Source organism: Zootoca vivipara, chromosome 11 (assembly GCF_963506605.1).
Source record: "Zootoca vivipara chromosome 11, rZooViv1.1, whole genome shotgun sequence".
NCBI lineage: Eukaryota > Metazoa > Chordata > Lepidosauria > Squamata > Lacertidae > Zootoca > Zootoca vivipara.
This window is the reverse complement of record NC_083286.1, coordinates 44,919,344-44,932,830: the sequence shown is the minus strand read 5'-3', so window position 1 is coordinate 44,932,830 and position 13,487 is coordinate 44,919,344. Positions and strand designations below refer to the sequence as shown.

The window sequence follows — 13,487 nt, the reverse complement described above, 5'->3', positions numbered from 1 at the left end:
TCATCAGCGGGGAGGCTGATAGTTATTCGGATTGCAGCAGGCATGGAAGCGTGATATGGCACTATGAGGGATACCCTTCCAATGCAGATATTAACTTCCATGGAGGTATTTTCCTCAGGATCACTGCAGGGGAGAAAGAGTTAAATTCCTCTGTCGCCCCCCCCTTTCCATTTATTTATTTCGGTCAATTACCAGTTGAGATGGAGGGGGGGGAACCAAAACCAGAAGACACAGTATGGTACATTAAGCTCTGATCTGCATGATTATCATACACACACACAAAAACAAACACCAGATGGTATTTGCAGTTTCTAAAAGCTGCATGCTAAATGCATTTAACATTGACATGTGCTTTGGGCTTTCACTGCACAGGCATTATATGAAAAAGTGAATGTGCCATTGTACAGGTTCTCCTTTTTTACAAGGCCAATCAACTGATTTTGGAATTGGAATTGAATAATTAAATGTATTTCCTCTGATTATTTTATTGATTTGCATTCATGTCCATTTGCATGCATCCATATCTAAGTATCAGTGCCTCTGTGAAATACTGAAGGAAGATAACCTCTTTCACACTTGTCCATGATCAAAAGATACCACTGAGGTGTCAGAAAAAGGCCATCTCTCTGATGCTTTCTTATTCCTCATTACAATAACACACCAGTACCAAAACAGCCTTAAATTATAAATGTGAGCCTTGGACAATCCTACTACCTCACCAATCACCTTCACCCATGAGCTGTCCAAATTTAGATTTGATCCCATCACTTAAAAGAGTTGGGAAAGAATGATCAATTAAAGCTTTGTTCCCTTCATCTAATTGATCAATGCTTGCAGTGTTCTGTCTGCACTGTTAATACAGGCTTCCTAAACAGCAGAATACAAGGCCTTTTGCAGGATCTGCTAGCACATAGAGCTAATTCTGGGGGAAGAAATTGAACGGCTCATGGGTAGAGTGGCAAAGGTGACGTGCAATTACTTCACCCTACAGTTTGTAACTCAACACACATTGCCCATGCTACTGGAAAGCCGCCAAAAGCAGAATGACCAGAAGTATTTGTAAGGTGGATTGCACTCAGGGCTAGTAGTGAGTGTGCAGAGGCAATTGCCTTGTAGCTTCTACCTATGCTTAATTCTACCCACATTCTCCACCCAGCCTGCCTACTTACTGTGCCTAGTTGATGGTGTGAATTGGTCTTTAGTCAAGTTAATTGCAGGGTTGGGAGCTGAGCTATTGGCATGCTTCTTGCCCTAAAGCAGAGGCAACCAACATGGCGCCCTCCAAATCTTGTTGGACTACAGCTCCCATAATCCCTGACCATTGGCCATGCCAGCTAGGATCTATGGGAATTGGGATCCAACAACATCTGGAGGGAACTATGTTGGCCGGACTTTAAATCCCTGCTTAGTCATGAACTTAGCAACTCATCCTCAGTTTCTCATCTGTACAAAGGATCTATTACTTGATGACTGAGTATTTGTATCTTAGGGTTATCTGACAATAAATCTGTCTGTGGTGTTAACATCTGTGATAGCTGTGTTACCCATACATGTTGCCAGATGATTGAATGGATGAACCATAGAATTAACAGGGACTTCCAAGGGTCTCCATATTTAACCTCCCAGTGAGGATTTTATCCCCATTGGTTATACTGTATATAGTAAACAGATGTTCAAAACAGAACAAACACAAGAGAAGAAATTTACCCATCCTTTTATTTGACATCAATTACTTGATTCAGAAAGTACTAAATATGGCTTTTGAAATTCTCATATGCTGCAAATCATCCTTTACTAAAGACCAGAATTCATGCTGAGTTAATTCCCAATGATTTGTGCATGAGCTTTTTTTGCTGGCTTTCACTGAAGGCCAATGTCACTATTGAGAAGAATTATATCCTCAACAGCAACGAACCCTTTATTTATAGAACTGGATGACCTCCCTTCCATTTCTCTCCAACATGTCTTTTGACTTTCGTAAGACAGGCACTCTGCACAATATTGAGTAATCCCATCCTGGCCACATACCAAAATGCACATTGTTTTCCTAAAATATTGCTAGATATGACATTTATTATTTCAGTCTCCCAGTTTCAAGATATGAATCTTGCAGGCATTCATTCTCAAGTTATGCAAAATGAAAGGGCTGTATCATTTCAAACTGGGAGTGGGGGGTTCCATAATAATTTCAAATGCTTTCCCACTTAAGGCTCCTTGCCTTTAGTAAACAGTATATCACCGAGAGGACAACACTGAGCCTTTCTGCTTGCTATTTTAGTTTTACACATGAAGGGTGCTTTATTTTGAAATACAGTTTAGAATGCAAACAACAAAACATGTACATGCACACACATACAAAAATACAACAAGAACACTAAAGGAATAAATAAATGAATTGATTACAATTCTTAGCATACCATGCTTATGGGACGACTTGCTCACTAGATACACAGACAGATGGACACACACATCTGTACTCGATTGGAATTTGAGGGGCTTCCACACCATAGTACCATTTTGTTTGCGTGCTTATTTAGTAAAATGTATACAGTGCTTGGTTGTTGTTGTTTTTAAAGAAAAAAACCTCTCAAGGCAGAGGAAAGGTGGAATATAAATGTAAGAAATAAAATAAAGAAGCATGGCTCTGGGACTTAATTCTGGTCTAATGTGGAAAAATTCCTGGCAGTAATCAGCAACCATATTCCAAAATCCTTCCCTATTAGACACTACCACCAAATGCAGGGATCTTTTTACTCAAGGGAAAGTCCAGAAATATACAGACCAAAGTGGCACAGTCCAGAATTCTGCAAATTCAGAATTCTATATAACTTTCAGAAAAGCTCCTACAGAAGAAGCAAAAATGTCCTTCAAACCCCGGTTTGGAATATTGTCAGGTTTGTGCAATGCCAGCCAAGTATTCAACAACTTGCTACCAAAACACACATATTTGTTTTTATTATTCATGATATGCTTTTTGTGTTTCTTCTGTGTAGCCACAAAAGGTTTCTTTCTGTTAAAAGTTGCTATTTCTTTTCAAGGTTAAAGATACTGATTCTTCCTCCTGTTCCAGTTCCCAAAATTAAAGGAATCGATCCAGACCTCTTTAAGGTAATTTGTTGTGGGGAAGCTATGGAAGTGTTTCCAGAATGATCAGAGGAGCTGACTGTAGTGACACTAAACAGTCTAAAATGGTGTACTACAGGGATCCCCAAACTTACCCGGCTTTGGGCCGGATGCCCGCCGCGCCAATCGCGTGGAGGGCGGGAGAGCGCGTGCAGGGGCACGCCCATGCGCATACACCATTTCTGGCACACTCCCGACCTGGAAAGCGCCGGAAATAGCTTGTGCGCATGTGCAGAAGCCTCCTCCGACCCAGAAGTACACCGGAAATGACGCTTGTGCGTGTGCACAAGCTATTTCCATCGCTTTTCAGGGTCAGAAGTGGACAACCGCGCCGCGCTGGTAAGAGCTGGTGGCAGGGGTCCCCGGGGGCTGCATAAAAGAGCCTCGGGGGCCGTATGTGGCCCCCAGGCCGTAGTCTGGGGACCCCTGTTGTACTACCTAAGAAATTTGGTTGTGTGACGGCTTTCTTGAGGATTAGGAGATCATGTCTTCCACTCTTGGCACAAGGACTAGTGCTATGGGGGGAATACAATGAATACTATGGAAGTCAAATAGCAATACAATAAAATTCAGCATATAAGAAATAAAAGAAGCAATGAAGTCACAATTACAAACCATACAGCATATGGCACAACACATTACAATTGCTACAACAGGCAGAACTATGGTCCACCAAGACCCTAAGCAATTTGATGTGAGGAAAAGTTTGGGAACCAGTTGTCTAGGGCAGTGTTTCTCAACCAGTGTGCCTCCAGATGTTTTGGGACTACAACTCCCATCATTCCTGACCACTGGTCTTGCTAGCTAGGGATGATGGGAGTTGTAGTCCCAAAACATCTGGAGGCACACTGCTTGAGAAACACTGGTCTAGGGCAGTGTTTCTCAACCAGTGTGTCTCCAGATGTTTTGGGACTACAACTCCCATCATTCCTGACCACTGGTCTTGCTAGCTAGGGATGATGGTAGTTGTAGTCCCAAAACATCTGGAGGCACACTGCTTGAGAAACACTGGTCTAGGGCAGTGATGGCCAAACTTGGCCCTCCAGCTGTTTTGGGACTACAATTCCCATCATCCCTGACCACTGGTCCTGGTAGCTAGGGATGATGGGAGTTGTAGTCCCAAAACAGCTGGAGGGCCAAGTTTGGCCATCACTGGTCTACGGCAATGGCACACAGGAGCCTTCAATTATGAATCTGATCTCTTTTTCACGGCACACTAGCAGTTCTCTTCCAGCCATCTAGTGTGCTCTAACACACAGTTCGGGACTTCAGCTGGCCTTTCTATTGAACACATCTACTACAGGCATATTTAATCATTCAGATAACTGTTGCTCCTCTCTTGCAATTTCTCATTTTATTTTATTTTAATTGGCTCTATAGAAAGGAAAACTTGACGAAGTCAACTCCATCTTAGCCAGTCATGGTAGCTGCATGCCACCACTGTACGGAGACGACTCTTGGGTAGAATTCATTGAGCTGGATATAGACGAGGCAGAAGAGAGGACCGGAGGATTGGATACCGACAGGCTCCTTGGCGACAACCGCTTGAAGTCTCACGGCTGCCTCGGCATAAGGGATGACGATTCTGGGAGAGCCAGCTGCTGTGAGCCGGATATCCCAGAGACCGACTTCAGCGCCAGCGACACCTGTGACGGAACCTCAGACATCGACCAGTCCAAGAAGGCAAACCACAAAGAGGAGGATCTCTTGGGCCTTGACCAGAAGGACAACGAGAAGCCAGCGTCAGGTCTTGAGGGTGTGCCTGATTGCCCGGGCGAAGATGAGCAGCCCAAAGCCCATGTTTCTGTCGCCGACACTATCGAGACGACCAGCCCCCCTGCCAAGACCCAGCTGAGCAACCAGAATTCAATGGCCAACATTGACTTTTACACGCTGGTCAGCGACATTACTCCGGGAGGGAGGGTTGTGCTTTCCCCGGGGCAAAAGGTTAGGATGGGGAGAGATCCGAGCGAGACTCCGAAAGAACCAGTTGCCCAGTGCCAACCGAGCTTCGACATGGACAGTGCCTATTTCTGTGAGCTGGATGTGAAAAAATGCATCCCTGCGACACTTCACAAAGAGGCCGAGCCAGAAGCTCAAGACCAGAGCTTTCCTGAAAACGCTTACTTCACCGCCGAGAGCCTTACCCCTACAGCTGTGAATCCTGCGAGGGCAGGAGTTCAAGAAGAGCCAGGAAGCGCCGAGGCGCTTGTGGCAGACTATACCTCCATCCACGTAGTGCAATCTCCGCAAGGCCTTGTGCTCAATGCCACCGCTCTCCCAGTGCCAGACAAGGAATTCATCGCGTCCTGCGGTTACGTGAGCACAGACCAACTAAACAAAATGCTGCCCTAGTTTTCCTTGGACTGAGGAGGAAGTGGTACCATCCCCCCCCCTTCCCCACTCCTCGGTCCATGCCTCTGTGAGGCTCTGAAACACATGCAGAGCTCCCTGTGAGCAGGGGTTTTCAATGCTCACTTTGGTGTGGAGCTCTGTGTTCACATTGGAGGCCGTCCGTGCTCACCTGGAGCCTTTGAATTGGGGAGTGTATATATTTCAATGGCATGGAGTTGGCTTGGGGAGTGTGTATGCTTCAACCAAAACAAACGCGTTCAGTATTTTCAGAGGGGTGTCGGCGGTGCTAGTGCAGTCCCGTCTCCGTTTACCTGAGATGTCGAATCAATCACAGTATTGCTGTCGTGTCTTGTAAATATTGTCTTATGAAACGTCGGTGGGGTTGGTTCAGTAGCCGTGAGTGTCTTTTGTTATTTGTAGGTGTTGATTTGGGGTCATTCTTAATGCATTGTAACGTTACGTAAATCATCTTTATTCGAAAAGCTAATGTCAGGTGTTTTCTGCAGTTTGAGCAAGTTTATGTTAAAATTCTACCATATGCAGAGATGTTGATACTGGGAGACCTGAAGAATGAAATACTGGGAAGGGCAGCGGGGGGTGGAATTGTTGGGCTAAATAATACATTTATTTTGATTTATATAAATATACATATTTTAATACTTTAGACAAGCAGGCATGGATATTTTATATTTACACTGCACACTGTAGTTTAATTATAATGATCCGTCTATGGAATGTATCTGCTGCAATCATTGTAGCAACTTTAAAAGAAGAAAAGAATATAAGGAGAATATTATTTTTTACAGAACATTTTTATACCTCCACAAAAGCTATAGAGAACTCTAAATGTAAAGTTGCTACACTAGTTTGTTGAGGCCTAATTGTTTCTTTAAAGTGCTATTCATGCTTCTGTATTTTACATGTAGCAAATCACAACATGTACAAACCATACAAGATCTGTCACAAGAGTCTGTTGTTGTAACAAGACATGACACAGTTTGTATAGCAGTAAAAATTACAATGGGTTTGGATTTTTTCGGGGCCTTTCAAGAACACTATTCCACTTTTATGGAACGTTTAGAAATACACACTGGCAAATAAGCACCAGTGACTTGACAACACTATGCTTCACAATATATCCTGAAGTCCTTTCCTCAAAAAAAACTGTTGAGGACTTCTCAGCGCTAATATGCTCAGTGAAAGCTGAGCAGGGGGCTCCAGGCTGTTTGTAAAGCTCAGACTCGAAATCAAATGAAGCTACAGAACTCAGTACAGTATTATTAACAGTGTAGTTTGTTTGTGTGTGTGTGTGTGTGTGTGTGTGTGTGTGTGTGTGTGTGTTTGTGTTTGGCATATTCTGCACGTCAGTTGTTTAGAGGCTTTAAAGAAGTCGCGTTGCTTACGCCTCATTTACAATTTACCTGTGTTTTTCTCTCTCAAGGTACGCCTTAACATACTTCAATCTCAAATTTTGTTTACATAATCGGGGGCTAAATTCAAAGACCCTGCAAACACGCCCCCCAACCCCACCCCGCTTATTTTTCCCATGCTGCCCTTAATACCCAAAGCATCTCCAACTGAGAATTTCTGGAGTCCAGTGTTCTGAGCTGTGGGGTGCAGGGTGCAGGGTGCAGGGTGCAGGGCCCACTTCAAGCCGGGGGAATCATACAAATCTGCCTTAACTGAGCCCACATCCTGGACGCATCTAATTCAGTATTGCCCACTCTTGAGTAGCAGCAGCTCTCCGGGAGTTTAGGCAAAGAACCTTTGCATAACCTACTACCTAATCGTTTCTTTTAAAAAGCGGAGGTGCCAGAGATCAAACCCTGGAGCCTTCTGCCACTGAGCTGTGGGTACAAATCCGTACCATACCGAAACATTGCTGTGAACTAGGCAGAACTCAAGAGCCTGCTACTGCTGTTCCTTGGTCACAGGTTGCACATTCAACCAACAAAATGGTTGCTGGCTGGTGCATTGCCATCTCCACACTGATGCGCAGCCGAATGGAGAAAATAAGTAGGACTCTCATTGGTGGATCATGTCCCACTGTGTTTGATGTGTTAAAATATATTTTACGATTGCAGCATTGGCACCACAGAACTCTGTGGGATTTGCTTCCGAATAAACTTGCTTAGGTTCACACTAAAGCAGTAGCAGCATGGTTACATGTGGCCCCTTGATGATTTAGGGTTTCAAAAGCTCTGTCCCAAGTTCTCAAGGAAAGCCACAAAGTCATCCTGAGCAGGAAAGAGGAGATGCTGCTGGACTTTATGTTATTGGTAGTTATCTTACTAGTCTCCTTTAGCAGTTGGGATGGGGAAGAGGAGGGGAGATTAGCTGGAGATAGCAGAAGGGGTAAACCAGAAGTATCCCTTTCTCACACCATGTGGTTGCCTTCCAGGCTGTGATTATACATTACATTATCCAAAGGACCATGTCAACAGTAACAGCCTTTGTCTCAGGTGAGTAGAGCTCTTGTGAAAGCAGATCACAGCAAGCTGCAGTACATGGCCTGAAACCACGTGTAAATGAAAACAAAATACTGAGTTTTATTATAGACCACAGTTGTGAATTTTAAAATCCAAGCATCTTGGATCATGTAAGCAAGCTTTGAGAAGCAAAGCAAATTAGAGTGGGGAGACACTGCCATAAGCATTTCTAAAGAAAATAAATGTAGCTCAGAAACAAATGATTTGCTTCAGAAGTCAACATGTATTTTTATGTACTTGCTATTTTAACAAATATAAATATTTTAAGCCACAAATAAGAGCAAGGGTGTGTTGCCTTCCAAATGTTTGAAACTGGGAAATTCTGCATTTGGCTCGTACTTTTAAGCTGATGTTTATTAGATACTCTGCTAATTTGCTGTTAAATTTTTTCTAACAGCTGCCTTCTTTAGTTCTTGGCTCTAATGCCATTGAAGCTATGTGAGTCTCTCTTGGGGGCAAGCGAGTCTTATTGACAAGAGTGTTTCTATCACCAAAAACTAGTTAAATACCTCAATCAATCTCAGAATGTCATTTTGGTACTCTGCTGGTTACACAAGCCATTATACCCCAGTATAAAGATTTGTGTCCTTCTGTTTATATTTAACTTGCCTTCTGTCAGTGTTCTTTATTTCAATAAATTTATTTTCTTCAATCCATTATGACATAGTTGCATATTTTATTGCACAAACTTTACAGAGGGTGAAAACACATTTAATATTTTATTCTTTGACCATCACAATTCCACAGGTGTCATTCCTGTCCTCAAGTATGTAAGTGGGGCTTAGAGAGGGCATGACTGACAGCCACGATCTGAGAAAATTCAAGTGGCACAAGCCTACTTTGAAAAGTTGTGGAGAAGAGATGCCAGCCCTCCACTCTCATCACCGTGGAAACTGCAGCCTCAGCCAGTGAAACTTCATTGGAGACATTTCAGGGCCAAACTAGTTGCAAGCCAGTTGTGTTGATACAATGAGTATGCACTTTTAAAACAATTTACCGGTAAATAGTCTTGGGGAAACGTAAGCAAGGATTTTACACTGTCACACTCTGCCACCGTCTCAAGAAAAATTGCCCCTCCTAAGCCGCTACTTGTATTTAATGGGAAGCCTCCATTGGTGCCTATGAGAGCTGCCCTTGAAGTGCAAATAGCAGCTTTGGAGAGGATTTTTGTTGTTGGGACTCTGGCAGGGAGAGAAAGAGTTAAGCTTCCTTTTACCACTGCGATCCCAAGGCAGCTGAAGCTTTCAATACACTCTTACTGTGTTGGGTGCTCCTTTGCATACGCGTCTACAAGTAACTTAAGGATTTTGCTTAAAAAGCAAAGTAGAGTTCAGGAGGGGACAGCCTACGCAATGCCAACATTTCCTAATGTTGCGCAGAAGGACGAAGGGTTTTTTCCCCTCCTGACTTAACACTGATAGCACACTTTGTTCTTGCATTTCCCAAAACTTCATTTTTACTGCAACAGTGTACTCAATGGCCACCCTCCGAGGAGCACATCATCTCCCTTGTGTCCATGTGTGAGTCACAATGGTGAAGCACACACGTCGCCAACGCGTACAATGAGCAAACATGAGGGGTTCACAGGACTCTGTAGACTCTTCCTGCCTCTCCTGCCAACATGGACAACAGCCATGCACCACCACAATCATAATCCATACATTTGGCCAGTGTGTTTGAAGACAGAGGTGTTGATGTAAGGGTATAGAGCTACTAAGTATAGAGTATACATACTAAGTATCTATACTAAGTATAGAGCTACTACATGCAAGGAGGTGTGTGTTTGGGGGGGGGTGTAATCCTGCTACAATCAAGCTCCCCCTCTTGCATGGAACAGGTCAACAGACATGCACCAGCATATATTTCAACCTTCATATACTGGCCACTAAACAGGGCTGCAGTGCACAGGGCTCAACACTCCTGGTACATTATTTCAACCCATGGGGAGGGGTCGCCAGAAACCCCCTCCTCGGGTACCCCTGGGTAACACATTGCTGTAGGCTCTATCCTTTCTGCTGTACATGGTATTCATTTACTGGTCTAAAAGTCAAGAGAAGCCTCCTTCAGGCATCCCCGATAAATGATCATATGGAGATAAACAATCACATGGAACAGGATCGTATCAAAACTGCGGTGTCTCTGCCCCTCAGCTGCCCACATGCTGGAGCGATGTTTGCAAACAGGGAAGCCTGCCAAAAGCATATGGGCACTTTCATCTGAATAAGGTGGTCATGAGTCTCAGGCTGTACAGACTAATGTAGTTTACAACTAGTTTTTCCTCAATCCATGATCCTTCATGCCTCGTCCTCAACACGCTGCTTTTGATACAGATTTGTTCTAGAATCTAGATCCTGCCGTCCGCAAGAGTGGATGTGGTTACTTGATACCATTTGAAACTCCCCGCCTTGATTAGCTTATCAACCATGTCTGCACATGCCCAAGCTGAGTGAAGAAGGAAGTATATGCTCACTCACAGCATCATTGGACAGCCCTGCATCTGTCTTCAGATGGACACATTGCAGGTAATGCAGAATCAATCTGCAACGAACTGTTGTTTTTCAGAATGAAACCTGTTTCTCCAGAAGGAGCGAAAAATATGCCGTAGAATTAGACTCTGTATGGACTGTACAGTGGGGGAGCAATCAAGCTACATTGATTCTAGAATAAAATGTGTATTACACAGCCTTGCTTTACAAAGAACAGTAGTCCATACTGAAGGGCTGTCAGTCCAAGCTTGATTTAAAGATAAGGAACCATAAAAGGAGAGAGCAGGAGGGGGTCTTCAAGGTGCCCATCAACACTGAGTGGCACCTGGCTAGCAGACTGAGGTAAGACAAGTTGTGAGATGTGTTGAGAGCCAGTGTGGTGTAGTGGTTAAGAGTGGTAGACTCGTAATCTGGTGAACCGGGTTCGCGTCTCTGCTCCTCCACATGCAGCTGCTGGGTGACCTTGGGCTAGTCTCTCAGCCTCACGCATATATCAGAGTGTTTGTTGTGGGGGAGGAAGGGAAAGGAGATTGTTCGCTGCTTTGAGACTCCTTAAGGCAGGGGTAGGCAACCTAAGGCCCGTGGGCCGGATGCTTGGTCCCAGCTCCTGCCAACCTAGCAGTTCGAAAGCACGTCAAAATGCAAGTAGATAAATAGGAACTGCTACAGCGGGAAGGTAAACGGCGCTTCCATGTGCTGCTCTGGTTCTCCAGAAGCAGCTTTGTCATGCTGGCCACATGATCCGGAAGCTGTACGCCAACTCCCTCGGCCAATAATGCGAGATGAGCGCGCAACCCCAGAGTCGGTCACGACTGGACCTAATGGTCAGGGGTCCCTTTACCTTTACCTTTAAGGCAGGGGTAGGCAACCTAAGGCCCGTGGGCCGGATGCGGCCCAATTGCTTTCTCAATCTGGCCCCTGGACGGTCCGGGAATCAGCGTGTTTTTACATGAGTAGAATGTGTCCTCTTATTTAAAATGCATCTCTGGGATATTTGTGGGGCATAGAAATTCGTTCATTTCCCACCCCAAAATATAGTCTGGCCCACCACATGCTCTGAGGGACGGTGGACCGGCCCACAGCTGAAAAAGGTTGCTGACCCCTGCCTTAAGGGGAGTGAAAGGTGGGATATCAAATCCAAACTCCTCTTCTTCTTGAATATCTATTTAAATTAATTATTTACAGATTTGTGTCTTTGCATGTAAATCACCATATACAAATTGGATGGCATTTTGGGGGGGAGATGCAAAGTTTCTTTGGGGACAATGTCTAACTCGCCACCCTAAATGTAGAAGACTTATCACACAGGCTTTCCCATGTATGAGGGTCATCTGAGCCTCCCTATGGTCAGTGATCTTATGTATGAGAAGAGGGTGGTTAAACGTTCCTTTAATTTTATATGTGATAGACTAGTTTGATGGTGTGCGCTAAACAGCATCCTGGAAGCCTTCCCACTGCTGGACTTAACTCCCAATTACTTGGCCTGCCATTTTACAGGGTCATTGGCTGACAGTTTCTGACAACAAAGGCCAAAATAAAGTTATGTCCACAACACAAGTGGAATAACAAATGTGTTTGCTTTTTTTGCCCCTAGAATCTCTGGCTAGCAACAATTAAGCTGGTTCCCTGCAATTTGTTCAATTAAGCAACCTTGAAAGGTGCCATTTAGCATTTGCAAACATTAAAATATGCAGTCACTTGCTTAAGCTTGCAAACAGGTGTTCTAATGGGCATAATTAGTGTTCCCTGAGCTTAGAAAACAAACTGTTGGGGTTGTGGAGTTTACCGCTTGTGAACACGCATATACAGAGGCAATTATAAAATGGCATTATTGACTGTTTTAACAAGGCTTCCGTTGCCAGTAAGGAAGCCACTTGCAGAAGAACAGCAAGTGGCGCCACACAAGATGAGATCCTCTTGCTTAACAGCTGTTCAGAGAGAGCTGTTCCTTTGCAGTCCCAGTGCACCCCTCGACCTTTTCAAAACCTTACTTTAAGGGTTTCCTTTCAAATGCAACTTTGATAAATCACTTTCTCCAAGGATAAGTGCTAGCTTCCAAACACGTACGCAAAGTCCTGCGTTCCGTTCTAGAAATATGTGTGAAAATTAACAATTTTATTAATTTTATCCAAACCAGTACTGTCTTAAAACAAGATCTATGCAAAGAAATTGGTTCTGACCAAAGCAACAACAACAACAACAAACAAACAAACAACTGGGTGCTGGGAACTATAGCTCTATGAGGGAAAAATTACAGTTCCCAGAATTCTTAGGAACAGCATGTGCTTTAAATGTATGGTGTACAGGCAGCTCTCTTCTAGAAAAGTGCAGGTAAGTTTCTTTCAGGCGCAGCTCAAAACCTGGGCGGGGGGTTCCATATGCCTTCCCTAACCACTTGAAATGTGGATGAACCTATTATCAGGCTAGCACAGAGAAAACACCCCTCTCGTTCCATTTAAGCCATGAGTGGTATGCTCCATCCATTGGTTCCTGAGGCAGAGACTTTTCCCGCCTTTTCTGGGCAGCAAGACGTGGGTTTTCCGTTGAGAGGGAAGCAACTGTCACTCTGAGGGAAACCTTCTCAGAAGCAGTTTAGTGGGAATTCTCTTTGTAAAGGGGAACCTGTCTCGGGGGGGGGGGAATAAAAATTATAGGTAGTGGCCTAGTTTTGCCCATTTTGAGCCAACTCTGCTTCCTATTTCTGACAAGTCACTTCAGGATGCTGACGTTCTTCATGGCCCAAACACCAACCTCCCCTCAAATTTGTGACTCTTGAGTCCTCAGTCAATGCCATAGCTGCCAAGTTTTCCCTTTTCTCGCGAGGAAGCCTATTCAGCATGAGGGAATTTCCCTTAAAAAAAGGGAGAACTTGGCAGCTATGGTCAATGCGTTCCCTCCCTGTTCCCTATACAATTTGTCACTCAATACTAACACATTCACTGACTCAAAAATATATTCTGAACGAGTATATCCTTTTGAATATTGCCAGCTGAGCAGGAAAACACCGATGCTCTTCTGCCTTTTAAGATACTTT

General features: G+C 44.2%; 1 protein-coding gene across 3 annotated transcripts in view; it reads left to right on the top strand.

Annotated features, from left to right (window-relative positions):
- Positions 1-8,626, top strand: part of GHR (growth hormone receptor) — a 103,265-nt gene extending 94,639 nt beyond the window's left edge. For all 3 annotated transcript variants that reach the window (XM_035100741.2, XM_035100740.2, XM_035100739.2), the window contains exons 8-9: positions 3,039-3,108; positions 4,504-8,626. In XM_035100741.2, coding sequence (XP_034956632.2) covers positions 3,039-3,108; positions 4,504-5,478 — 1,045 coding nt within the window. In that variant the 3' untranslated portion in view covers positions 5,479-8,626. The remainder of the gene's footprint in view (positions 1-3,038; positions 3,109-4,503) is intronic.
- The last annotated feature ends 4,861 nt before the right edge of the window (positions 8,627-13,487 follow it).